The following is a 25,496-nucleotide window of genomic DNA, read 5'->3' on the forward strand; positions in this document are numbered from 1 at the left end:
CTTGTGCCTTTGCTTGACTTTAAAATACATTTTTTTTAAAGATTCCATGTATTTCTTCAAAATGTATTTTTTCAATTTTACAATCCCTGGATAACTTCCAGGGTTTAATTTACCATGAATTACCATAATGCATGCTCTCCATCTCAAATTGTTAGAAAATAACAGGCAATTCCAAGAGAACGTAAGTAGCACAGGCATTCTAGCAAGCAGGTAAACAACCTGCTCTTGAAACAGTGCTGAAACAGTATGTACATTTGAACATCTCTATTAACTGCAACTCCTCTGAATTCTCTAATTCTCTCAGTAATTTGCATATATGGCTAAGAATAATTTTACAACAATCCATGCTGAAGTGGTCAACTTCTCTGCAAAACCTGCCTCGCTCAGAGTTAATCAATTATTAGCATTAGAAGTGTCCACTTACAGTTAAAACTGATTATACTACCAGAGACTGGTATAAAAACATTATCTATAAAGCTCTTTACACACACAATAGACACAAAGATATTGATAGAGTAGTTTTTTATGTCCGCATAGTTACGTATTTGCAACATTCCAGGAAAAGAGATATAGTGTTTTAGTAACGCTTACCTTGCCCTCTGCACATCCAGCTGGCTTGTCCACCTCCTCCTCCTGTGTTTTCTGCTTTCCACAAGAAGAACTAAGCAGAAGATTAATAAAAGGAGTTTTGCAAAATAAGGCATCTTGCTGGAAATGGGTGCCGGGCACTCTGCACTCCAGTGACCTCCTGTAGTACAAGTCCCCCCGGGCTTAAACATTGAATCAACTCTAATTCCGGCGACGCGCGTTGGTCAGCGATCAGTGGCAAAAACGCTGCTTTCCCGACGTGATGCTTTCGACAGGCTTTCAAGGGCTTCGCACTCAAAGCTTTTCCCTCATCACCGCTTAATGATTGGCCATTACTCACCAAGTTTACCTCATAAACATTTCCACTGGGTCCTAAAGGATACTTACTAAAGCCATTATATAAAGACCCGCAATTCTGCATGCGGCTTTTTGCTCAATCCCCTAATCTCAGTGCTATCCTCCTGCCAGACTGTAAAACCAGGCTGTCCCTTTTCATTAGGCATTCCACGGTTTTTTGATCCTTTGTATGGCATCTTTTTCAACTGGAAAACACCTATGCCACATTTCAGACATGTATCTCTTTGTAAAATATATGTATTTTGATGCGTTTATAGCAGTTGAGGGTTTATTTTCTGATTTAGTCTGGCTCTTCATGCTGTTGAACATAGAATATGAACTATTTCCTCTGAAAATGCTGACTTTATTTACAGTTAAGTTTTAAAGGAAAATTAAAACAGAAACTCCCAAACTATACATGCAATCGACTTTACATAAAACAAGTTGCCATTAATGTGTTTGGGTTTTTTTTTCAAATGGGTATTTTGCCTAATCAGGCATTTGAACTCTTATCAAAGAAGATTTAAATGAAAATTTTAAAGTTAGTTACAAGCAGCTACTTCTTTAATCACAAGGAAGAGGCTGTTTACAAAAAACCATTGAGGGGGCTTATTTCCTCACAGCTCAGTGGCAGGACAATGCTGACTGTCTGTCTGCGTTAATAACACCCAGTGCGTGGCACAGGTACGAGAGCAAACACTGTCCTGGCAGAGCAGTGATTCTGGAGGGAGAGAAAAACACACTCAAAGCTTCCAGAGGAGTGAGCAACTCAAACCCCAGCAACGCCGTCTTGTGAGTCAGACCTTTTCCAGAACTCTCTTCTGTGAGCCCACGTTTGCAATATTTGAAGTGAATGGGTATTCAAGCACCAACTAGGAAACAGAGTACTTCTGTATTAGAGGCTACAGGATGTGGAGAGGGTTTTTAGTGTTTTGGTGTGCCGGGTGCTTTCTTTTGTGGTGGTGGTGGGGAAGGTGAGTTGTGTATTGGGGTTTTCTGTTGGTGGGGTTTTTTTTTAATTTCTAATGAAATAACAAATTAGGTAAAAAGACAGTATATCGACATCAGATTGTTCTATGGCAGAGTGTGTAAGTAACTGCTGAACAAATGACATACTTCTGTCAGAACTTCTAAAAAAAAATATTTTTTCATCCTTGTTCCTTTGCACCTGCAAACAAGATTATCAACAGTGCACAGAAATGCTAAAAAAGAAGGCATCTTTTGGAGTTTTTAATTTTCCACATCCCCCTTAGACACATAATGGGCTTTCCTTATTTTAGAAGTTTTTATAGCTACTTTAATGTAATATATGCTATAACTAACAAAATCTAGGAAGTTGTAGGTAGCTTGATAAATACTTGCTGAGAAACAGGATGAGAATCTCACTTAAATCAGTGCTATCATGTCTGACAGCAACAAAATGAGAGCTGGCTAAATTTCCTTGTCTTTGAAATAAACACACTGAACAATAATTTGAACAATGATACCAGAGGAAAATTATCCCACCCATTGTGTTCTTCTACTTCACTCCAATTTAAAGAGTCACAGACAAAACCTCTCAAAACCTTAAAAATCATAGGTCTGCTGCTTGTATATCCATTTTCACAGTATTTATGAATATTACCAGCGACTTTTTAAGTAAACTGAAAATAAGAAAGTCTCTGGATCTAATATAGATTTTAGGTTAAAAAAAAACCCCAAACCACTAACCCCCTCCAAATGAACAAAATAAAACCCAACCAACCAACCAAAAAAAAAAACCCTAAACAAAAAGCAAACCCAAAAAACAACCCTTTAAAAAAAAAAAAAAAAAAAAAAAAAAACCCAGGAAAAAAAAAACAAACAAAACCCAGGCAAACAATAAATAATATGCCATATGATATTTGAAGTATATCCAAAGAGTGGCTTGAAACTTTATTACTAGTAGGATTGCAATAAATACTTCTCTTAAGCACATTGAGATATGAGAGTTTAAGTATAATAAGGTTTAAATTTTCTTTAGTAAATAAAACCACATACAAAACATTCAGTTCAACACATTATGTATATTTCTGGTATAATGAAAAGACAATAGCTCTGGGTAAATAATTATATTACATATTTATAACTATTGCAAGAATAGACATGTTTTGTAGTATTGTCAAATTTAAAAACAAGATATACAATTGAAAATACTAGAAGAGGACATTCAAATCTTTCAAAAGATTATCCAATCTTTCTTCCAAAAAATAAAAATCAAAATAATGCAAGTAGTTTTCTGGCCCTTTCTTTCCTCCCCTTCTCCTTTCCCCCTTCCACACACACAAAGCAGCTTCACAATTTGTATGTGTTCCACCTCTAGAAATGTGTCATGGTAAATCAAAGTGGTTACAAAAGAGTTCACTGGACACAAACACATAGTAGTGTTTCACTTTATAATTCTCTCTTCAATTTAAAATCTTATACTAACTTAGATGGGTGATTAATTGCATTTATGTTCCATAAAAAATTAATCAACCATTTTTTAAAAATTGTCTTTTTCTAGTTTATAAATTACTCAAATCTAGGCCCATCCGACGTGCCTTCATGTTACTATTCCACTGCACTGTTTCTCTAGTGGGCACTCAATTAACACATGTCCCACTTTGCTTTTCTTACAAGTAATGTATCTGTAGGTACGTTAACAACATTCGTAAGGATTTAAGCATAAATACAAAAAGTAGCCTTTGTAAACAGTTCTCATGTCATACCCAATACAGAATGTTCAATGAAGCACTCAGGTCCCTGCTGTTAGGACAAACAACCTTATAACTCAAATATATACTCGTTAGCCAAACATATTCTGCGAAATATAAGAGCTGCCAACGCAAAGGTCAGAAGGACAATCAGAACAGTTGATCCAGTGTGGTTCGTGTTGACTCTCGGCTGCTGTGCCCGGTTGAAGTCAGTGGAGGAGGGAGCCCGTCTCTGACTCTGCTGCTGAGCACGGCGCTGCCGGGGACTCATGGATGTGCTAGTGGACACAGCTGGAGTGCGCTCCTGACCGGCCACTGCATTGCTGTTCTGAGTTTCAGACTAAAAAGGAAACATGGAAAGTTGTGAGAGAAGACACTGCATAAGATTAGCAAGAAATAAAATCATAAGGACTAAAACATAGTCTCCAGATTGATGTTAACACTTGAAAGCCTGATAATACATGTCACTAATAATTACAAGACTGTTGTAGCTGTCACCTTTGTCCATACACTATCTGAGAAGTATATTTCAAGCTGCAAACTAGCAGTTCTATGGACAAGAAAAGGCTGAAGAAAGTCTGTCAAACAGTATTTGTCTTAAAGAGATTTCAAATATCTTTGTCTAGGATTTGTTTAACTCTTTGTTGTTCAAGAAATCTTTAATAATCCTCCAGATAGTTTAATCTCTGAGCATTTGTAATGTCACCTTCACTGAAGGGGAAACAACCTGGGGAGGCCAGGAAAGGAAGAAGACAAGCCCAGAGAACTGTAATTAAGCAGTGCTGCATTGCTTTCTGTGGACAGCTGGGTCCAGAAATCTCATCACCACCAACACCACTGGAAACACAAAACGAAAGTCATCCTAAACACAAACCACCTACGTGATCCCGGCAGGAGTTCCCAAGCACTGCACAAGTGCAGGCACTTACCTATTGCCCTCTACTGGGCAAACGTCGGTCTGACATTACAAGTACTAAAAAAATAAACTTTGGCAACTGATGTTCATTTTTCCAGTTTGTAAGACTGAAACTGTGATTACTGATCTTCCACCAGACTAATCCTGCTTGTAATACTAAAAGGCTCAAATTTCCAACGTTTTAGTATTAAAAATAATGATACAGCACAGTAATTAGAAATAAACATTTTGACAAGGTTCAATTTAAAAGCACTTAAAAAAAAAGCCGCTCTGACAAAAAATTGCAGGGTTTTTTTTTTAAGTCTTATTTTCAGTTCTCAGAACAGTGTGCTAGTATTCCCAACTTAAAGCAACTTGCAGCTATTTTCCAGAGTTAGCTTTCTCCCCCTTTCCTTCTAAAAGGTTATCATCACAGTAGGTAAAACTAGAATTCTGGACATTTTATATATGCTTCCAAACAAAAGCTTTTTAATGGTCACAATATCCATAACCTTAAGCACTGTTTCAGCCAGCCACTATATCCATAAAAGACACCCTTTCCACATGGCCAGATAGGGAATGCCCTCAACTGTGTATCAGGTTTGAGGATCCACAACACAGGAACCAGCACTTGGTCTCCTGACTCTTTGGTCACGTGTTCTTTATGTGGGAGAAGAATTCTCCCACATTTACGACTAGTCAGTGATTTGACCAGCCCGGGAAGCGACCTTCCTTTCCTCATCATTACTATTTTCCCACTGTTTATCATCATCAAGGAAGTACTGATGTAATAACTCGCCACCTTTGACAACTTGCCTGTTTACAGGGGTTTCTTGCCTAAGTAAGCAAGCAGTTTGGGTAACTTCAAAGAGAAGCGTTTTCAAAAGATACATTTTATCAGCCGAGACATCAAGAATACCATGAGCAGCCTGCCGTGACTTCCACTACACTGCAGAAGGAAACAATTCTGCTTCATTTTGAACTCGCCTGAAAGCTCCTCATGCCAAGGAAAATAAAGACTAAGAGAAGCCAAATCTTTGAAAAACTAAGTTCCTAGATTCATCACACTCCCATCTTCCAGAAGGGGAGAAGGAGAGGAGTCAATTCAGGACACAAGAACTGCCAATTCAGCAGGCAAAGTGCTTTCCTCATTCAAATAGTTTTAAAAGAAATAAAAAGGAAGAAAAAGTCTAGAAATATTCCTGATCCTTCATATTACTAACAAAAATAACTAGCACTGGCTGTCACACAAATCCTCTCAACGCTGCAAATTTTAAATTTAAAAATGAAACAGAAAGGCCCTCTTCTGAATAAAACAAGGTGTCATACACTGACATGAACAGATCTGTGATTTGAGAGAAACCTCACTGACAGTTTCAAGGCTTTAAACTATTTTTTTAAGGAAATTATAGATGGATCATGGCAGCAGCAGATCAACTGCTTCACCCAAAGCTCAGCTAATGCACTGCCTTGGGATTCCCAACATAATCAGTGACACGCAGAACTAAGTTAGATAAGAAAGAAGTGATCATTACCTGATATAAATTTGGGATCAGATGCTACAGTGTCTTAAATAATACATACATGTATCGCCAGATAAAGATTTTTTTCGCTTGAAGACTTAATTGTTAAGAATCCCAAAAGTGGCAGATGGGCTGTATTATAAATTTTTTAAAATATCACAATCATCTTGTTTGCAACATAATGGCAAGTCTTTAAATTCTCCTTAAGCGAAGACGTCAAGATTTTTAGGCTACACAATACCTCGCATAACATAATTTCCATTAAATAGTAAGTCATTTTCTGCCAAACCACACTGGGAATGTTGTGGAGGAGGGCTCAGTAGACTTAAAATAGAAATATTTAATAAGAGCTACATTGTAGCCATCTTTAGCATCTCATTTTTACAGCCATTTAATATGGACTTGTGTCATGTTACATATTTGAAGCTTCTGAAACTGTTAGGACTAGTAGAAAACTTTGCTCTAAGGACATTTGAGTTTGATGAATAAGGCTATTTCAGTAAAATATACTGATATTAGAATTAACAAAAAGTTATATCATCTAACAAAATGCAGCTAAGGAAATTTACATTATGTTCAGTCTACTGAAAATGGCAGCATTCATGGCATCCTTTACATCTCCAGGCCATTATTTTAAAACTTTTTATCAGAACTGTGTAAGTATTAAATCATCTTAGAAGGGATGTTTTAAAAATATAACAAACTCTAGGAACTCAGAACCATAAAAATCCTCTGGGTTACTGAAGCCTCTTTCAGTTACACTCATGATTTGGAGAGAGATGCAAAAATAAAACGACAGAAGGAGAGATGGAACATTTGTTTGTCTGTATAACTTTCAACTGAAGAAAAGCTGAAGCTTGACACAGGACAGCTTAATGGTTCATATGAAAAATGTCTTCTTTTTAATGAATTAAAGTTAGGTCAAATACTTCCGATTGCCAAGACATTTAAAATTTTTGCCGTAGTATTATGAAACTTAAGACACTATTTAACAGTGATAAAGGGAAACACTTTTTACCAATGTATCATTCAGAACACATAATTAAAAATAAAGGCTTCTGTAAGTCTCATGAATCAGAACACAGCCTCATTTTACAACAGAAACCTCTTTCATCAATTCAAGATTAGCTGGCTTCAGTTACACCATTTATTTTATCACTTCTCATAATGCTTCATCCAGCCAGCATATCATGGCAGGTCACTACTGTATCATACTGTTTCATAAAAGGTGTATTGAGGTGTGATGTATTCCCAGCTTATCAAGAAAACAGTCTAACCACAGCTTTCACCTTATCACTTTGTAAGTCTTACCAGGTATCAACTTTATTGATTAACTATAAGCACCAAGGTGGGGCATCATTCCACATCAATACATCAAATGTACTGCTACAGGTCTGGCAGGAGTTCAGACACCCATAACAGTCCATGTGGATTTAGTCAAAGCAATCGGGGGGCAGAAAGAGCAATGCAGCCAAAACCAGCCTCTGCTTCTCAATAAGCTGCAGTGCTCCCCAGCCTCCATTAACAAGTCCCACAGACTGCAATGAGAGTTTTGGTACCTAAATTTAGGTGACCACAAGCATACCAGATGACTTAATCTGAACCCAAGTCCAACCTGAGTATCTGTAACATATTCTTTCAAAAACATTCTTTTGCTCAGATGTGGAAGGATCTCATCTTCTTAAGACTAAAGGCAATTACTTTTATCAAGTCAACTTTCAGCAGTACCTTGCTTGCAATTTGAATACTCAAACAAGAATAATGTACCATTACTTTGCCTGAGTACACATCAACAGCTACTACAAATTTTAAAAAATATAAATATATATATATTGTCAGAAGTGTTCTCTGTGCTGGCTTCAGACTCCTCACAAGTACTATGCTGCACAATGCTTTAAGTAGCTGTTTCTTATTAATGCCTAAAGACTGTTTTCTTTGCAGCTCTGTATCCTTTTACACAAGTTGCTGTGGCAGCATTTTCCAGAGCCTTCATGGTAGCATTGTTCCTTTTCTTGTTCTCATGCTGTTGTACTCATTGGACTTGATGATCCTTGTGGGTCCCTTCCAACTCACAATATTCTGTGATTCTGCAATTTGACTTGTACCTGCAAACCTCAATAATGTTGTTGTGACAAGTTTTCCTGAGAAGCAGCTATCTTTGGCATGAGAATCTTTTGTCTTTTTCTTTATTCAAAGATAAGCCATTTAAAGACTCGATAAACATTCTCTAATCATATCAGCGCACAAAATCTTAAGAGCCAATATGCAACATTTTATCCAGAAAAAGAGGAAAAATTAGTTTTGATGTTACCCACATCTAACATAACTTAATAAGGTGGAATTAGGTCTTTACACAACAAGAACTAACCTAATAAACTAATTTTACACATGCAAGAAGCCCAGTCAAGTGGAAAGGAACTGAGGTTTGCATGGATACTCTTTCACACCTATTAGCAGATCAAGGCCACAGTTCCCTACTTTGAGAAGATTTCTATTAACTTTTGCATGAATAAGAACACAAAAACAGCAAGCTCAAATTCCTTGGATAGTCTTTCCTGTTACACGTTTCTTTTTTCCACTGTGTGACTGTTTTCAGTCCCAAATGGCTCCAGATAATTCCTCACACTCAAAATGTGACAGCTCAGAAACATAGCTGTTGCTTCAAATTAAAACTAACAATCAGAATGAAACAGTCTGATCCCTTAAAACATGAATCCACATATTTACAGATAACCACATATATAAATGTTTTTAAGTACATTTATACATTTAAAGGTCTCATTTCCCATAGGACTGTTCTGCTAAAAATGAAGTTAATCCTTACTTATTAAACCAGCATAATCGATTAAAACAATTTTCTTTGAAATAGGATTAATCAAAAAAAAGTCTTTTTTCCCTCAAGAAAATGCCAGCAATGCCTTTGAGTGTCAGCTAGCTCTACTATATTGGCCAGGATTTGTAATAAGAAGAATAAAATACAATGGTTTTAAATCCTGAACAATCTGGAAAAATCCTTATTGTGGGGGAAAAAAAGTATGCTATTAGCATGTTTATATTTCTACATAGCTTGAAAATATGTTGCAAACACGCAACAGATGGTCTGATGTTATTTGACATGTTTTAGGTTTTTTTAACCAATCTGCAGCCCCGTCTTCTCTCTAAAAAAGGCAGCTTAGCTGGGATTTGCCTGCAATTTATCAGTGAATTTAGATTGCATTTGCCACAGTCATAACAGCAGCTGCCTTGGCCCTTCACCAAACCTCGGTCACTTCCAAAACCATTATGTAAGCCCTACACCTAACAGTATTAAAACATAAGTGTCATACTTCAAATGGTAAGAATGTTTTAGACTTATTGAAGAGGTTATAAAAAACAGGAAGACAATCTCAATTAACATTTAAAAGCTACAGGTTATCACTGAAACATTTTTTTTGCCTCTGGCTAAGAATTCTATCAAAAAAAACCTGCGCTACGTTATGCAGATGGTAAACTGCAGTACTTCAGACACCACTTCAGTATTAATGAACAGTTAACCCATATATTAAAGGAACTACTGGGAACAAGAATTGCTAAAAGAACATTATTTATTGGTTTTTTTTAAGAGAAGGAAGTGAAAGCAGAGATCGCTATTTCTAAAAGTGATTCAGCATACTCTTTGCTAAAGTTTACACATAGATTTTATACAGAAGTATGCAGAAGTTCTACAGAAATGTATTAACTACATACTCTTAATTAAGTCTCCAATCAGCTTAATAGGATCAATTTCATGTTCAGGTTATGCCCAGTAAAGCTCAAAGATGGACCATACCGTTGCACTTGTTGGATCCTGGGATGCTCTCACTGCACCTTCCTGCTGGGGCTCACGTGAGGCAGCAGAGTGGTTCAGTCCTGATGTGTTTGAAGGTCCAGCATCAGACTTCCTGGATGAATTGACTTCTGCCTACAAGAAGTACATATGTACACTTAAGAGATGAGATCAAAATTGCTCCAGAAAGATCTGGCTTATTCTGGAATGTGTATTTTAATGTGAGAGAATATGAGGCTTACCGAAATGTAATAATCAGGTATGCCAATTGCCTTTCAATCACACACCAACAGGTTCAAGAAATTTTCATTCTTTAGAAATAAGACTCTAAATGTGCAAATATCACAATTTTAAGGTTTTTTTGCACGTAATAACAGATATGACATTCAAAAAAGAGCACAGATGTATAGAAAAAAAAAGATTCTTTATAAGATCCAGGATATTATGCCAGAAATAACATCCTTTTTTAAAACTTCTGTTTTGCATGTCCTTAAGACAATGCTGATTACTGTTGCTGCAAGTGAAGTAACAGTGCCTGTTTCTCTGCAGGACTAACTAGCCTATACTGGTTCTAGTACGAAGTTGCCCCACAGCCAGAGTGGGCACATATGCATGACACTACACTAGGGTCAGGCATGCATACCAGTTCCCAGTATTTAAATTTCAGCACAGAGTAAAGGAAAAATTACAAGTCCTTATAACACTACTTTCATACACGTTTATAAAATGTCTATGAGGCATTATTTCCCAGAATTTAGATTTCATGCTTTGGGAAATTCGAGACAAGAGATCAGTAGGGACATGTAGAAGAACGTGAAAAACAGTATATGCCTGCAATAATCCCTTGGGAATGGAAAAGGACATAGCATCATAGTGCTGAACTGAAATACTTTAAAATTCATACATGTAAAAAAAAAAAGTCATGACTGGATTAATTTTTATCAGTAAGCAAGTCACCTCCCAAGTCATGTATCTAGATCCCAATTTATTATAAAGATGACAATTCCAAATCTAGTAACTGTCTTCAAATACAGACATAAGTGGTAGCAGCAGTAGCAGCAGTAAGAAATACAAACAGTGTATTAGAAACCAACCAGTTATGGTGACAACAAACTGATAAGATCACAATATAATATTCTTTCATGATACAATTTTGTGTGAGGAAATTAAATTCCCTGTTTCTTGATATGTATTATCTCAGGAGAATCCAAAAAATGTCACTGAAACAATCTGAAGATGAATTTAAGATTTGAAAATACTTACAATCTGACAACATTGCTTTCCCTTTCCACTTGACTACTACGAACTCTAATATTAGACAGGATAAGTTGTGACTCAAATATGGATCATGAAAAAAGCAACACAGAACTATGAATAATTTAGACTGGAATGGACCTTGAGATGTCAGCTGGTCCAACTCCCACTAGAGTCATGTCCATGTTCAAGCTTTGAACATCTCCAAAGCTGGAGATTCCACAGCCTCTCTGGGCAGCCTGCTCTAGCGTTTGACAACCCTCAGGGTAAATTTTTCTTTCCTATATCCAATTCTAAGTTCCTTCCCTCGAAGGGACCCTGTGACCACTGCTTTTCATAATTCTGCTTTTTCCAAGATGAGTTTATCTCAACTTTACTGTTAATCTCTATAAAGCACATACACTACAAAATGTACATTTGATTTAGTTTATGAAAATATTAAGTCTACTATCTAGACTAAAGTCAGACTAACATTCAAAAAAATTACACTTGACAGTTCTCAAACCTGAAATATCTTTTTTGTCACCCTGTATCTCTTTACTCCAGCCCTTACCTCTACTTCCAGAAAAGCCTGAAGGAACATAGACACCAAGGAATGATGACAAACATATTTGAACATTATAATGAGGGTGAGTGGATAATTAATTTTACTGTGATGGCCACATGTAGGTAAAGCATATTGTTTTACAGTGATATGTATGTTGTAAGTGCTATGAATCATCTATCTTTCCTGTTGGTTTTTTTTACACAAAATGGAATTTATTATATATAGCACCTAAAATGAACAAAACTATTTGCAAGTCAACATAAAGCTGATTAAAAATGTAATTTTCTATTAAAGCAGACAGAAACAAAGGTGGAGGCTCACAGAAGAAAACTATAATGAGAAAATGTGTTGGGTTTTTTTTTCCCTCCTGAATTTCATATTCCTATCTCAGTACCACACTGGGGCTTTTAAAAAAAGTTACCATTTTGCTTAAAGCTGGTATAAAACAACTTCTCATAACCCCAGACTCCCCTAGAAAAAGTTAGAAAATCTCTTTTTGAAGGATGAAGCTAATGCAGAGGTTACTAGTATGTTTGCCAGTAGAGAGACTCTCTCAAATTATACACTCAATCACCAACCTGATATTAAATCTTATCCCATAAATTGACATGGAACGTATCCAAATGATTAAAAACCTCTGTATTCCCTCCTAGTGATTCATACCATTAATTTACTACAAACACATCAATTGAATACCTCAACCTAACATCAAACAAACAAACAACAGGAAAGTCAAGCAAAGCAGAGAAGCAGGAAGCTTTAAAAACCCAGTCCCTAAAATTTGATCTGAGAAGGGAAGAAACGCACAACCAGAGGACAAAACTGATTTATCTTGTAAGAAAAGCTAAAATGGATTGTAAAAGGTTTGAGGCTTTTTGTTCATTTTTCCCTTGATAAGTGCTTGTTCTTACAAGGTGGTGTTAAGTATATAGATACATGGAAAGCACCAATATTCTTTAAAGACTGATGTCCCTAAGTCTTTCATTTTAAAACTGAAGATATGAAATGTAAGTAAAGAGTTCTTTCTTAAAAAAAAAAAAAAAGAAAAAGAAAAAAAAAGGCTTTGATATTTCTAGAATTTCTTTGATGAAGACTAGCAGTTCTTAAGTAAAAATCAATCCTCCATTTTTAACCTTTATATATTGTAAAAAAGCCAGAAACAGGCAGTCCACTGCTTCTCCAAGTAGCTCAACTTTAAAACTCTGTCCCTAAACTAAAACTATCTCCTCATCTTTGTAAAATATTTGGAGATGTTTTTATCACAAGCGTTATTACACACAGACCCAACCATGTCAACAAGATGGCAGAAGAGTATGCAGGTCCCACAAAATTGGCAGTAATGCTCAGTAGAAGGTAATCTTCAATTTCATAGCACACAAAAAAAGTAAAAGTAGTTCTAAGGAGAGTGTTAGGAGAACTTTGGTGATAAAAGGGGACATATGAGCATCCCTGACCTTAGTGAGGATGTGTTCTGCACCAATGCCACACTGTCATCATATTTTCACTGTAATTCCATGCCATCATGCACAGCAGTCTTCCTTAGTGGCTGATTTAAGAGTTTAGTGGAAAACCCAGTGAGAAACAACACTGTGCATGCAAGACATGCAATTCTCTAAGGAATGTATTTGTCTAAACAAACCTTGCTTTCACTGAAACACAAGCTAGAGAACACATTTTTCGGTCACAGCAACTTCCATACCAGAGTTCAACTTTCAGTATCTTCAGATAGTAGCAGAGCAGCTCAAAAGAATTTGCAACCATTTTTCAGTAGTAATATGTTTTATTCCTTCCATAAGCAAAAAGGAGGGGAAAAAAATCACAAGGGAAAAAAATTTAGGTTAGCTTTGCCCAAATTTTCCTAACACTTTCCTGATAAGACTAATTCTGGAGAATTTAACAAAGTTATTAGTGTCTGAATATGTGGAATTAAAAGCAACATAATTAGGCAGTTTTTACCACAGTGCTCACTACTAAAATAAACCCAATCAATCAGTGCTTGAGATGCACAATTTATTAATTGGCAAATTGCAAGAGATCCACTTTTATTTTTCTCTTTCAGACTGTACTAAAAAAAGAAGCTTCCACGTAGCAACTGATGAAGGTTTCTGCGATTTACAAGTTTTTCCAATTTTTTTTAAATTCTATACAAGAGAGATAAAAGTTTAAACAGTGACTTCACCTTGAAGCTAATTTGTCTGGCAAGTTCTTTAGCCTCCTTGTCCGCCTGGCTTGACACGCTTCTGGATGTTAGTGGTAAGAGGGCTGTCTTCATAGATGTGCCACACATTTCACAACAGAAGTCTTGTGACCTGGCCACAAATGACACAGCTCAGAATAGCATGTTCTCATAATGTTCTTGTGTGCTTGTTTAAACAAACTGCTTGCAAAACAATCCACAGAAAGACAAGTGGTGGCAAGACCAGTAGGTTAGAAGTAATTCCCCCCCCGCCTCAAAACACTGTCTTGAAAAAATACGTTGAGAATTATCTACACTGCAAACACATATTCTCTCATGTACTTTAGGAAAGTATTAACAACTGACTTACCTACTAGTATTATTTATACTTCATTAGTAATTTCTTTCAATTTAAAAACTTATTTATACCTACAGCAAATTAAAACTATAAATTATAAAGATCTAACTATTATTACAAATACTATATAGGATCCAGGAACTTGCACCTCAAATCCAAGAATTTCAGCTTCTGTGACAGCATTTCCTTCCCTCTCTTGCACACATAATTTGTCTATAGGGCACACTGCAGGCTGCTCTCCAAGCCTGTGAGAAACCACACAACCTTGATAGCATAGTATCAAGGCCAGCCCACTAACCCTACCTCTGAGCAGAGTTTATTAGCTTTGACTCAGTGCCATGCTAACAGAAAAGCTGCAGCTTCCAACAGCTCAGAGTACAGGTGCAATAAACTCACATTTGCCTGCAAAATAACATACTAGTTAACATTTGGAATTCAGTAACTTTGCTTATAAGGCAGGGATATGGCCTTCCAGGTACCTTCTCCTTCCCAGATGGGAAAAACGGAAAGAACAAAAAAAACCCCACAGGTATAAGATCATGTAAGGATAATACTGCGTAGCTGAGGTTGGGGTGCTCCTCTGGAGATAACACTGAGTTACTGAGTTATCTGAGCAAGTCTCCTTGCTCAGAGCAAGGTCAAGTAGAGCATGTTGCTTATGTCTGTTTCCAGTCACACTTTTAACAGTCCCAGAGAGAGAAGACTCCACCTCTCCAGGTAACCTGTGCTAGTGCTTTGGCCACCTTCACAATAAAGATTGTAAAGATGGCATTCAGACTGATTTTTGTGGGTTTCAGTTTGTGCCTATTGCCTCTTGTCCTGTTACTGGATGTCACTGGGGAGACCCTGGCTCTGCCTTCTTTACACCTTCCTTTCAGATAGTAGGACACATGGACATGATCCCCTGAACCTTCTTTTCTCCAGTCTGAACACTTCCAGCTCTTCTCGTCTCTCATTGTATGAAATATTCCCAGGCCCTCAATCACCTTTGTGCCACTGTACTGGATTTGTTCCAGAAAGTTCTTCTTTGTAGTACCTTGACCTGGTCACAGACCTGACCTGGACCCAGGACCCTCAGTGTCTCATCAGTGCTGAGTACAGAGGAAGGATCACTTGCCTCAACCTGATGGCAATGCTCTTTCTCATACAACCCAGGATACCATTAGCCAGGATACTGCTGTGCCCTTCTCTGCTGCAAGGGCACACTGCTGCCTCAGGATCAGTCAGGTGTCCACCAAGATCTCCAGGTTCTCCCCCATCCAAGTTCTTTTCCAGCTAGTCAGCTGGTGTTATTCCTCCCCAGAGGCAGGACTCTGCTCTTCTTTGTTGACCTTTGATGACATTCCTCCAGCCACAGTGTCCTCCAGTGGCAGCACAACCTTCTGGTGTTATTGGCTACTCCTCCCAGTTTTGTATCACCTGCCAACTTGCTGAGGGTGCACTCTGTCCCAGCATCCAGGTCATTAATGACACTGAATAGCACTGCGCCCAGTGTTGACCCCTGCAGTACACTGGCCTGCAGCTGGATTTCGTGTTGCTTATCACAATCCTTTGAGCCAGGCAGCTCAGCCAGTTCCTAATCCACCTTACTGTCCTCACTGACTTAAGCTGTACCTCATGAATGAGGATGGTAAGGCAGAGAATGCCAAAAGCCTTGCTGAAGTCCCTATAAACAACATCCACTGCTCTCCCTTTCTCCACTAAGAAAATCATTTCATCATAGTCACAAATTTAATCTTAAGTTAATTTCCTGAAGATCATTCAGAAGCAGTCGCTTCAGAATTTTGGCATAATTTCATTACTGTTATTATTTACTTAAGCACAATGATACATCATTATTTTGGTTTTCTCCCCCAGTTACACTTACTATCAATTCCATCACACTCCTTTTCCCTCCATGCTGCAATTACTGCTGTATCACAGTGTTAATTAGAGCTCCAAGCCTGAATTTTAGTTAAACCTCTAATATGACCACACAATGCTGGAAGGAACACAGCCCTCTCACTGTATTTTGTTTGACTAACTTCCAAGTTTGCACAATATTCAGAGAAAAAAACCCCACTACATATACAAGGCATTGAACTTGTTTTATATTTGGAATAAATGCAAAAGAATAGACTGAAGTGGCTTACTTTCTACTCAATGCGTTACCCCAAAAGTGAGTGCATGTATAGGTACCTATAGGAACAAGCTTAGTGCTTACTTCTTTGCAAGAGCTCTTCTTTCTTCTGGTGTGTAATCTAGAGATCCTATCGCTCCTTCACCTTTGGTTGGCATAAATCCAATAATGGCCAGTAAAGCTGTTCTTACTAAAATGGGAAAACACAGTTAAAAACAAGGTGGCAGAAACAACTCTTACGTCATCTCATTCTAAACTCAGAAAAGTTGCAGTTCTGACTGCAAAACTTCATTATGTCCAAAGGAGCAGTCTGAATTTCATACAAGCAGCACTGAGGGTTTTTTGGTACACTGCAAGGCTTTCTTAATTTTTTTTAATGTCACATTGTAAAGAAAGGTAAGGCCATCAGCCAACACAGAGAAGAAAACACAAGTTGTCACAAAAATGTTGCATCACTATAAATACTAGAGTTCCAGACTTTAAAAATAGGTTCTGAAGATAAAATGGTAAGGCAGAACTAACACATAAATAAAGGAGGGAAGAATGTTCATAGCATTCTTTTTGTATGTGTTTTCTATGAGACATGAGTTCAGCAATTCAGTCCACACAAGCTCAGTGGTTTTCTTCTATGCAGCAGAATTTGTTCCTTTTATGTCAACATTCTGGGGAGGGAACTCAAATACAATTGCTTGTAATCGAACTGTCATCTGAAACATCTCTTTGGACAACATCCACACTTGAATTTTGCTTTACATAGTCATGAACTTTAGGAATTCAAGACACTTTGCTAGTAGATTTGGTTAATAAATATCACGTGAAGGTAAGTACCACATCACAGAAATAGGATATTTATAACTCCTATTTAGAAACACAATATTTTCTACTCTTTAAAAAAAGATAAGAGACTCCACAAAAGTTGAAGAGTGGTGTGCTAGAAAACTCCTAAGATTTTATTAACATATTTTATAAGTGAAACTGATATACAAATAAATAATTGATGCACTGCACTTAGCAAAACTAAAATTATATAAACACAAAAATACCACTTTGGTTTAATTGCGCAAACTCTCAATTTCTGTGATAATACTTAAAAAAATAAAGGTAGAAAAGAGTCAGTTATTCTCAACTCAGACCATAATGTCTTTCCTCATGAGTGTTCAGAACTACAGCATTAAAATTAAAAACTCCCCTCAATTAATATTCAAGCTGTTTTAGTGATTACACAAAAACAGGGTAAAGTAATAGGATATATTTTCATAAGAACAACTACAAAAAAACCCACAAAGAATATGCTAAGTAGTCTGAAAATTCTTAATGCTTGTGCATCAAAAAAAAAGGAGAGCTCACCATGGCCCCTCAGTTTCTCAACCTTTTCACCCTGCATTTATTTAATACCATCCCCAAATCCTCCTATGTCACTCTTTCAAGACCTTACATTTCTCAAATTCTCCCATACTTTTATGCCTCAAAAGGTGTCCTTTCCCTCTATGCACATTCTTTGTGAGATTTTTTTTCAGTTTAAAGATCAAGTTGCTTGATGGGGGGTATCATTTTCCAAATAATTGTTACTTACTACTCCATGAAGGCTGCCACGTTTCAGGATGATGCCCTGAGATGCTTAAACAAATTTTCTTCCCCACTTCAAACCTGCCATTGGCCTTCAAAGGAAGAGGAAGGATACAATAAAATATGCTGGAAGTTAAATCTTGGGTTTTGGTACAAGTTGTAAAAATTGTAATAAAAAAATTCTATATGCTAACAATAAATGATAATTATATTACTACCAACCTCAAAAAATTGGCATTCAACTTTCTGAACAAAGAATTCTGTCATCTGACTCTATTAATGCATGAAGAAAACCTTCTACAAAACTGTGCATGAAGGAGGGCCTTTGCCTCAAACTACAGGTCTGTCTTCCTACATGTGAGTAATGTTTCCAATAGAAACCAAAAGGGCCCATGGAGAGTACAGAAGGTTAGACAATAACATCAGCAATATGATTTCTCCTGGAGAAGAAGTTTCCATTTATTAGGTGCAAAGCTTCAAGCAATTACAGATTACCAAAGCCACCTTGGAAGACTTCTGGACTTCAACTGACAGCATGAACTGTACTATGTCACCTTTCCTACAAAAATAACGTTATGTTACATGCCAAGAATCTCTCTCTGACACCTATGGTTAAATTGATGACATAAAAAAGAAAAACTAGTAAGCTTGTTTACTTACCGTCAGCAGAATAATGCTGGGTGGTTTCATGGGATATTCAGGTGGTAGCACTATTCGCCCATGATAAATCCCTCCATCAAAATCTGAATCTGGAGGGCCTCTAACAGTGAAGTGCCATTCAAAGAGATTATCCTAAAATGTCCCCATCAATGGAAGAAGAAAAAAAAAGAGTTTGTCACAGAAATAGACAACTACATGCCATTTTCTTGAACAAGGACAGGCTAAAGAAATGGCACACAACAGAAGTTTTATGAAGCCAAAAATCAAATGGAAGGTTAAATAGAACCAACACAGCACTAAGAATAAAATAGCAATTTGCTTACACAATGACTTCACTGAAACCCTCAAAATGATTATCCAAACTCCTCACTCTAGTTGTATCAATTATGACAACAGTCTTATTACCTGACAGATGGAAAACTGAGTCAGATAAGAGAAAACTGGATCTTTGCCTCAGTAAACAATAATTTCTGGAGAACCAAGGGGATGCCTACACCAAGAAAGAACATTAATGACAGTCTCCCCAAAGCCCCTTTCATGCACAGGGACTTGACTCACATCGCAGAGAATTCACATCCTCTTTTGCTTCTCCACTAACAATCCTGAATCAGCTACTGTGCCTTACTGCAAGAGGAACACTTTGAAATTTAGATTATTTTCACTGGACATACAAATAACTCCTCATTATTTCTCTAGGGTTCTGAGTTTGGCTTTATGTATGAGAACCCATGCTGCCCACAACTTCCCAAATATTTACAAGCAAAACAACTCCTCCTGTTAGGATAGGAGTCCAAATGAGGCTTGCTGTCAGTGAATGACATCTCTGAACTAATGCTGACCCGGGTATTACAGGGTTGGGACTGCCCACCCAGTTCCAACTTTTTCAAGTACACGAGGTGACTGTCAACATTTCCAGCATTTCCTTTCATCTGCCACTGTTCTCTTCCCAGCAAGTCACTGTTCTAATCCAGAAATAAGACCTTCATGTCATCGTCATGGCTGGGCTTCACGAGCGAAGATTTGGGAAGGGCTCTACCCACGTTTGTTGCAAGCGCGTTGAGACCTTCACATAAGTTACAAATAATAGCATGAATTAAACCCTACATTTCACTACAGGAAAGGGAAACACAGGGTACAGATAAAAACTAGTTGATAGTATGGTATATTTTACAGCACCTAGGAGCACACATTATTATGCAAGCAAGTTAAGCGTGTTACGCATTTCTGTGAACAGCTAAATCAAACCTCCCAACTGAACACCTTAGAACACTGTCCTTTTAATTAATCCTGTGAAATCAGAAGGGATTTCTGTTTAAGCTTCTAACCACCAGAACATCATTGTCCTCTCAGCCCAAAAACTTAATTGGGTGTTAGGTGGACTTCTAGAAGCTTCTGCTTAAGTGAAATCTATGTCTCTTACAATGCATCCAGAATTGTACCCATTTACATTTTTCACAGGGTTTTTTTTTTTAATGTAAAAGAGCAAAACCTTAGGGATCACCTAGGGTTAAATGTTTCATTGAGCAACTCAGCAACTGAGCCAGATATCAGGTTTGGGTGTATAAAGTTTAAGTTAAATATTATGCATTTATGCAGTCTCAGGAAAGAGATGGGGGAAAAAACATACCCATGCTATAAAACTACTCAGGTGTGATATAAACCCATTATTGTGCACTTTCACTGACAACCTGGAACTACAATACCATTGAAGTGGAATTCTGATGCTGATTTCCCACACAGGAAAAAAAAAAAAAGGTCTGTTAGCATTTAAATATGTACATTTTCAATACCTATGCATTACAGAGAGGTATAATTAGAGTATATATGAATAACACTGCCTAACTAAAAGTTCTTGCAAACACATAGAGAAACAAACCTCCAAAGGCTGTGCATGATAATGATCTGTAGGATCCTTCAGCTCTGCGGCCTCTTTCATCAAACGTTTAACAGCTGAAAAAAAAGAAAGTGTAAGACATGGAAATTAAGAAAATAAATTAATATGCATTGCATACAAAAATACATAAACATTTCACTCTTTTCCACTAACTAATCTTTTCCAGCATATACCAGCTTCTTCACTAGAGTTCATAGTTCAATATAAACTACTCACGATGAATAAACCTTAAATGAGTTATACAGGCATAAAGTCATGAAAAATATGTTGCATGGTCAGAGTTTCTCAACACTGAACACTGGGACTAAAGTAGTTTTATACTAATAATTGCACCAAAGACATGAGGAAAAATACATGTATTGTTAACAGTTTCAGACTACAAGATGTACAAGGCTAACAACCTCAATATTTTACTATAAAGGACATCATGTGAATCTTTAAACAACTGCTGAATAGCTTTGTCCTGACACCTCCCATGACAGTCACATGACTACACCCTTAGTTGTTCAAAAGGAGGTCACAGTAAGATTTGAGAGAAACCAACACATCAACAGTAAGAGGAGATGAAGTCTTATATTAGATTTGAAAACGCACATGCATGGCCAGAAAAATTTACCCAGGGTCTTTGCACTTTGAAACTGCTACCGAGTGTGGACAGACAGGTATTTTTCTGTCCTAAATTCAGGATAGTCATTAGTAACCCTCTCTAATCTTCTACTTCAGAAATATCAGCATCATCTGTATCTTCTGCATCTCCTTTTTCTGGAACTTTAGTAAGTTCCATTACATCACTTGTCCTGCCAGGTGCCCTTATGTGCATCATAGGTTAATGCCTAATAAAAAACTCAGCCAAACTGAAGAGCAGACTGAACATAAGAACTGCAGACAAGAAATTCAAGGATGCCACCTCATGAATAAGGTTAGGTAGAAAGTTCTTATTCCCTCCTACATACAGGAAAAAGTGCAAATACCAGTTACCTCTTTAATCAATGACATAGGAACAGGATACCTTAATCCATCCTCCACATTCAATTCAAACCCCGAGTGTCCCTGCCACTCACATAATTATTTAACTACAAAGGAGAAACACTGCTCAAATTTCCTTACAGTGTAAGCATTAAGATACAGTGAAAGTGAACTGCAGTTCCTTGATTTACAAAGCCCGATATCACCAGATGACTGTAGGCTTTGTAGCATGCTCAGACACCAGGGCTTTACTCACTTTCATGATGATGTGAGGAAAGCTACTCTAACCTACCCACAGAGAAATTTAATTCTAATCTACTGTGAAAAGCTCTTTTCCTCCTTCACACTTCTCAATAGCTATAAACAACAGCTCAAAGTTTAATAATTTCACTTATTACAACCCAAAAAGAAAACAGACTATGTGGAAATTTGCTGCTTCCAGTTGTCCCAATTATGCAGTTGCCAGGGGGAGATGTCAATCAAACACCCTGCAGAACCCCCCACATCCTGTGGCTCCACTGAATAACACTTTGTCTCCATCTTCATTAAGGTTTATCAGTTCATTAGCAGGGAATAAGAAAACCAGCCTGGACCAGAAAAAGCTTCAGACCCAACACTGCTTCACAGCCAACAAGCCTGGGCATTTGCCTTCAGAAGAAAAGTGGCATGCACCAGGATGAGCTAATTCAGGACTGAACACCCAGTGAATCAAAAGGGTAACCATGAGAAAACAGAGAACATACATAACAAAGCCTAATGAAGATAGAATAGTCATGGACAAGGCAGACAACTGTTACTGAGATTTCCAAGACCAAGAGGGACCAAGACAGAAATACAGTCTCCCCTATTAGCATCATGTGCAGTTACTCACGATCACTGAGGGACAACTACTAGAGAAAAACATTATTCCACTCCTGGGGCATAAAATACAGCAAAATCTAATTTAGCTTTTGTATATCATAGTGCAAATTTGCTTATAAGAAGTTTTCGGTATTAACCAACCTAGGATATCTTAAGAATATATCAGGTGACCTAACTGCAGCCTTCCAGTACCTGAAGGGAGCCTAAAAGAAAGAGGGAGAGGGACTTTTTACAAGAGCATGTAGTGACAGGACAAGGGAGAGTGGCTTCAAACTGAGAGTAGGTTTAGATTAGATATTATGAGGAAGTTCTTTGCTGTGAGGGTGGTGAGGCAGTGGAACAGGTTGCCCAGAGAAGCTGAGGATGCCCCATCCCTGGAAATGTTAAAGGACAGGCTGGATGGAACTCTGAGCAACCTGGTCTAGTGAAAGGTGTCCCTGCCCCCAGCAGGGGGGTTGGAACTAGATGATCTTAAGGTCCCTTCAACCCAAGCTTTTCTATGATTCTAAGAAGCATATGTATACAAAAAAGGCTGAGAGGTGAGGCTGTTCAGCCTGGAGAACAGAAGGCTCTGGGGAGACCTTACCGTGGCACTTCAATACCTAGAAGATGCTTACAAGAAAGAAACTTTCTACCACAGCCTGTTGGGACAGGACACGGAGCAATGATTTTAACATCAAAGAGAGTAGCTTTAGATTGGACATATGGAAGGAACTCTCTCTGGTGAGTGTGGTGAGGCACTGGAACAGGTTGCCCAGAGAAGCTCTGGATGCCTCATCCCTGGATGCCTCATCCCTGGAAATGCTGAAGGTTAAATTGGATGGAGTTTTGAGCTGTGATCTAGTTGAAGGTGTCCCTGCCTGTAACAGGAAGGCTGGACTACTCCTTTAAAGATCCCTCCCAACAAAAAACATTCTGTGGTTCTCTTTCCATATTGCTGAAAAATGTCAACTGACAGGATGCAAGAAAAGCCCGGAGCGATAAAGGTTCATTCTGAGAACGTGTAATCCAGTGAAGAAAGCATTAAACTGTTTCTTCTTTAAGCACTGCTGCAATATTCATGAACACAGTCCCTCCTTTGGCTACTGAAAACCTCGATGAAAGAAACAAACAAAATTCGCAGTCTGCCTGCAACAAGTACATGACATTCTTATCCAAATATCATTAAAAAGAGTTTTGATGCAAAATATGGTATTTCAACTCACTTAAAGTCACACTGAATCATCTGAGTAAATGTTTGGCAATGGCAATTCCGAAAAATGAGAATGGTTTGGGCCCATTCAAAATAAAAAACTGCAAACTGTCAATAAAGTCAAAGAGTATCACTAATATAGCCAAAAAAAAATTAAAATCAAGACATTCAGTTTGTAAAAGACGGGTTTTAATGTGGCATGACCATTAGCATGAGAAATAGCCATGCTTTCGCAGGTACACTCAGCAACACTTTATCATAATGTTCATCAAAATTAAGTCTTCAGGAAATTTAGTGCCTGGACTAACACTAGGGACAAATGAGAGTTCCTACTCAGCAGGAAGTGTGGGAGCTCTCTACTGCTCTGGGAAGGGAAGGAAAGAAAGAGTGGGTGCTATGGGTCAGAGGCTCTGCCTGACAATCTGCCTATTGTATTACACCGAACTTAACAAATTTTTCCAAAAAGCAAAACATGGATATTAAATTCTGAGAATCGAATTTAAAGCCACCAGCTTGCTTTAGGATTGAGCAGTGGTGGAATAATTAATGAGCAAAATTTGCACAATGTATGCATGTCCAATTTGTAGATTTATTTCTAACAAAAACTGTTTCCTGTCAAATCTTACTTTTATTGTTGTTTACTTCAAGCTATCCTGAAACTTCTGTTCCCACAACTGTTTCGCTTGGATATCTCTTGAGGTCACATTCAGGTACTTCTGCTATCGTGCCCAAGTCTGCACCTTGTGGCTGGGAAACTTCTATATACAGAAAATTCAAGTGATCAGTCTTCACAAATACCAGTATTACTGCTTAAAGTAATTTGAATACTGGTGGTGTTCTCTCAGTAAAATATCATGTCTTTTTTTTTTAAAAAAAAAAAAGGTTGTGCATGACAGGATCTTCCTCAAATGGACAGGAACCATTTCATTCTATCAATTTTCAGTTCTACTGTTTGAAAAAGAAAACACATAATGAACAAATAAATAAAGGAACCCAAAATAGCTGGCATACAGCTAGAGATCTCTTAATCTTTCAAGCTGACTTATCTGATCTGGGAAAAAAGGAATAAAACAACCTGACAGCTTTTACTGCTTCAGCAAATGCTTTCTACCATTTTTTTTATTTTTTTCTTCATTTTAAGCAAGATTTAGACATCTACACAGGAGAAATACAGAAAAAGTAGTACTTTTTTCCCAAGGCTCTGCTGACCAGCAGAAGTAAGGACGCAGTTTACTTGTTGAACACAGGTTTTCCTATAAAACCCTTCATCCCAGAGAAACTTTTATAACTTCTCAGTTCACTTAAGCTATTAGTAAAATACAAGCTATCTGCATTACGTGTTTGTCTATTAATGACGTTACTATGTACAATTAGGAAAAATATTAGACAGTAATTTTAGAAGAATTAAAATCACAAAACAGTGTTTCCTCCCCCTCCATTCCATATCTGACCACTGAGCTAAGACTGCCTGACCCATGGCTGGTGTAACCACCAAATGACTTCAGAGCTCACTGTGCTGAGAGTCACCTGCTGAATCACCACCACCAGTCCTCCCAGCAGCCCAAAGCACCCGGAAACCCATTAACACAAACTGCCTCTACTGGCATTCAAAATAAAACCCCATTTACTAAAGATACCTTTAAATTTCATGTAAGGAGAAAAATAACAGTGAATAATAGTCAGTAGTTCACCTGCCCAAAGACTGGATAACTCCATTAAAAAATACAGTAAGGATTAGGTTTTGTAAAGTACATAGAAATTCTTGTAAGGTGACAACACTTGATGAGCTTTGACATTCCAAGTCCAAAAAAAAAAAATCACCCTAATTGATGTGGTCACTAAAGCATGCAAGAGAAGAGTCACAACAGACTGGAGAGTTATGAAATACTTTTACAACAGCTCTTTGATATGGAGTGTGGTATCTTTTCAAGTAGTGCTGAACTCTAGAGGGCAGTTTATTAAATCTAAACATGCAGCGACTCTAACAGGTTCACAGCAACCTGCACAGTGTCACTGGGTCACTTTGTGTCAACTACTCCTTG

General features: G+C 37.6%; 2 protein-coding genes across 2 annotated transcripts in view; both read right to left on the bottom strand.

The window, feature by feature from the left end:
- LOC108501853 (gamma-aminobutyric acid receptor subunit rho-2) overlaps positions 1-719 on the bottom strand; it is a 32,604-nt gene extending 31,885 nt beyond the window's left edge. Inside the window, exon 1 of the mRNA XM_017824121.1 lies at positions 592-719. Within this exon, the coding sequence (XP_017679610.1) occupies positions 592-704 (113 nt within the window). The 5' untranslated portion in view covers positions 705-719. The remainder of the gene's footprint in view (positions 1-591) is intronic.
- Positions 720-2,806: 2,087 nt separating this feature from the next.
- Positions 2,807-25,496, bottom strand: part of UBE2J1 (ubiquitin conjugating enzyme E2 J1) — a 28,488-nt gene continuing 5,798 nt past the window's right edge. The window contains exons 2-8 of the mRNA XM_017824432.1: positions 20,418-20,491; positions 18,542-18,673; positions 17,889-17,973; positions 16,400-16,505; positions 13,842-13,971; positions 9,865-9,996; positions 2,807-3,978 (exon numbers count right to left, since the gene is read on the bottom strand). Coding sequence (XP_017679921.1) covers positions 3,709-3,978; positions 9,865-9,996; positions 13,842-13,971; positions 16,400-16,505; positions 17,889-17,973; positions 18,542-18,673; positions 20,418-20,491 — 929 coding nt within the window. The 3' untranslated portion in view covers positions 2,807-3,708. The remainder of the gene's footprint in view (positions 3,979-9,864; positions 9,997-13,841; positions 13,972-16,399; positions 16,506-17,888; positions 17,974-18,541; positions 18,674-20,417; positions 20,492-25,496) is intronic.

This window comes from Lepidothrix coronata, unplaced genomic scaffold (genome assembly GCF_001604755.1).
Source record: "Lepidothrix coronata isolate B3197 unplaced genomic scaffold, Lepidothrix_coronata-1.0 Scaffold4, whole genome shotgun sequence".
NCBI lineage: Eukaryota > Metazoa > Chordata > Aves > Passeriformes > Pipridae > Lepidothrix > Lepidothrix coronata.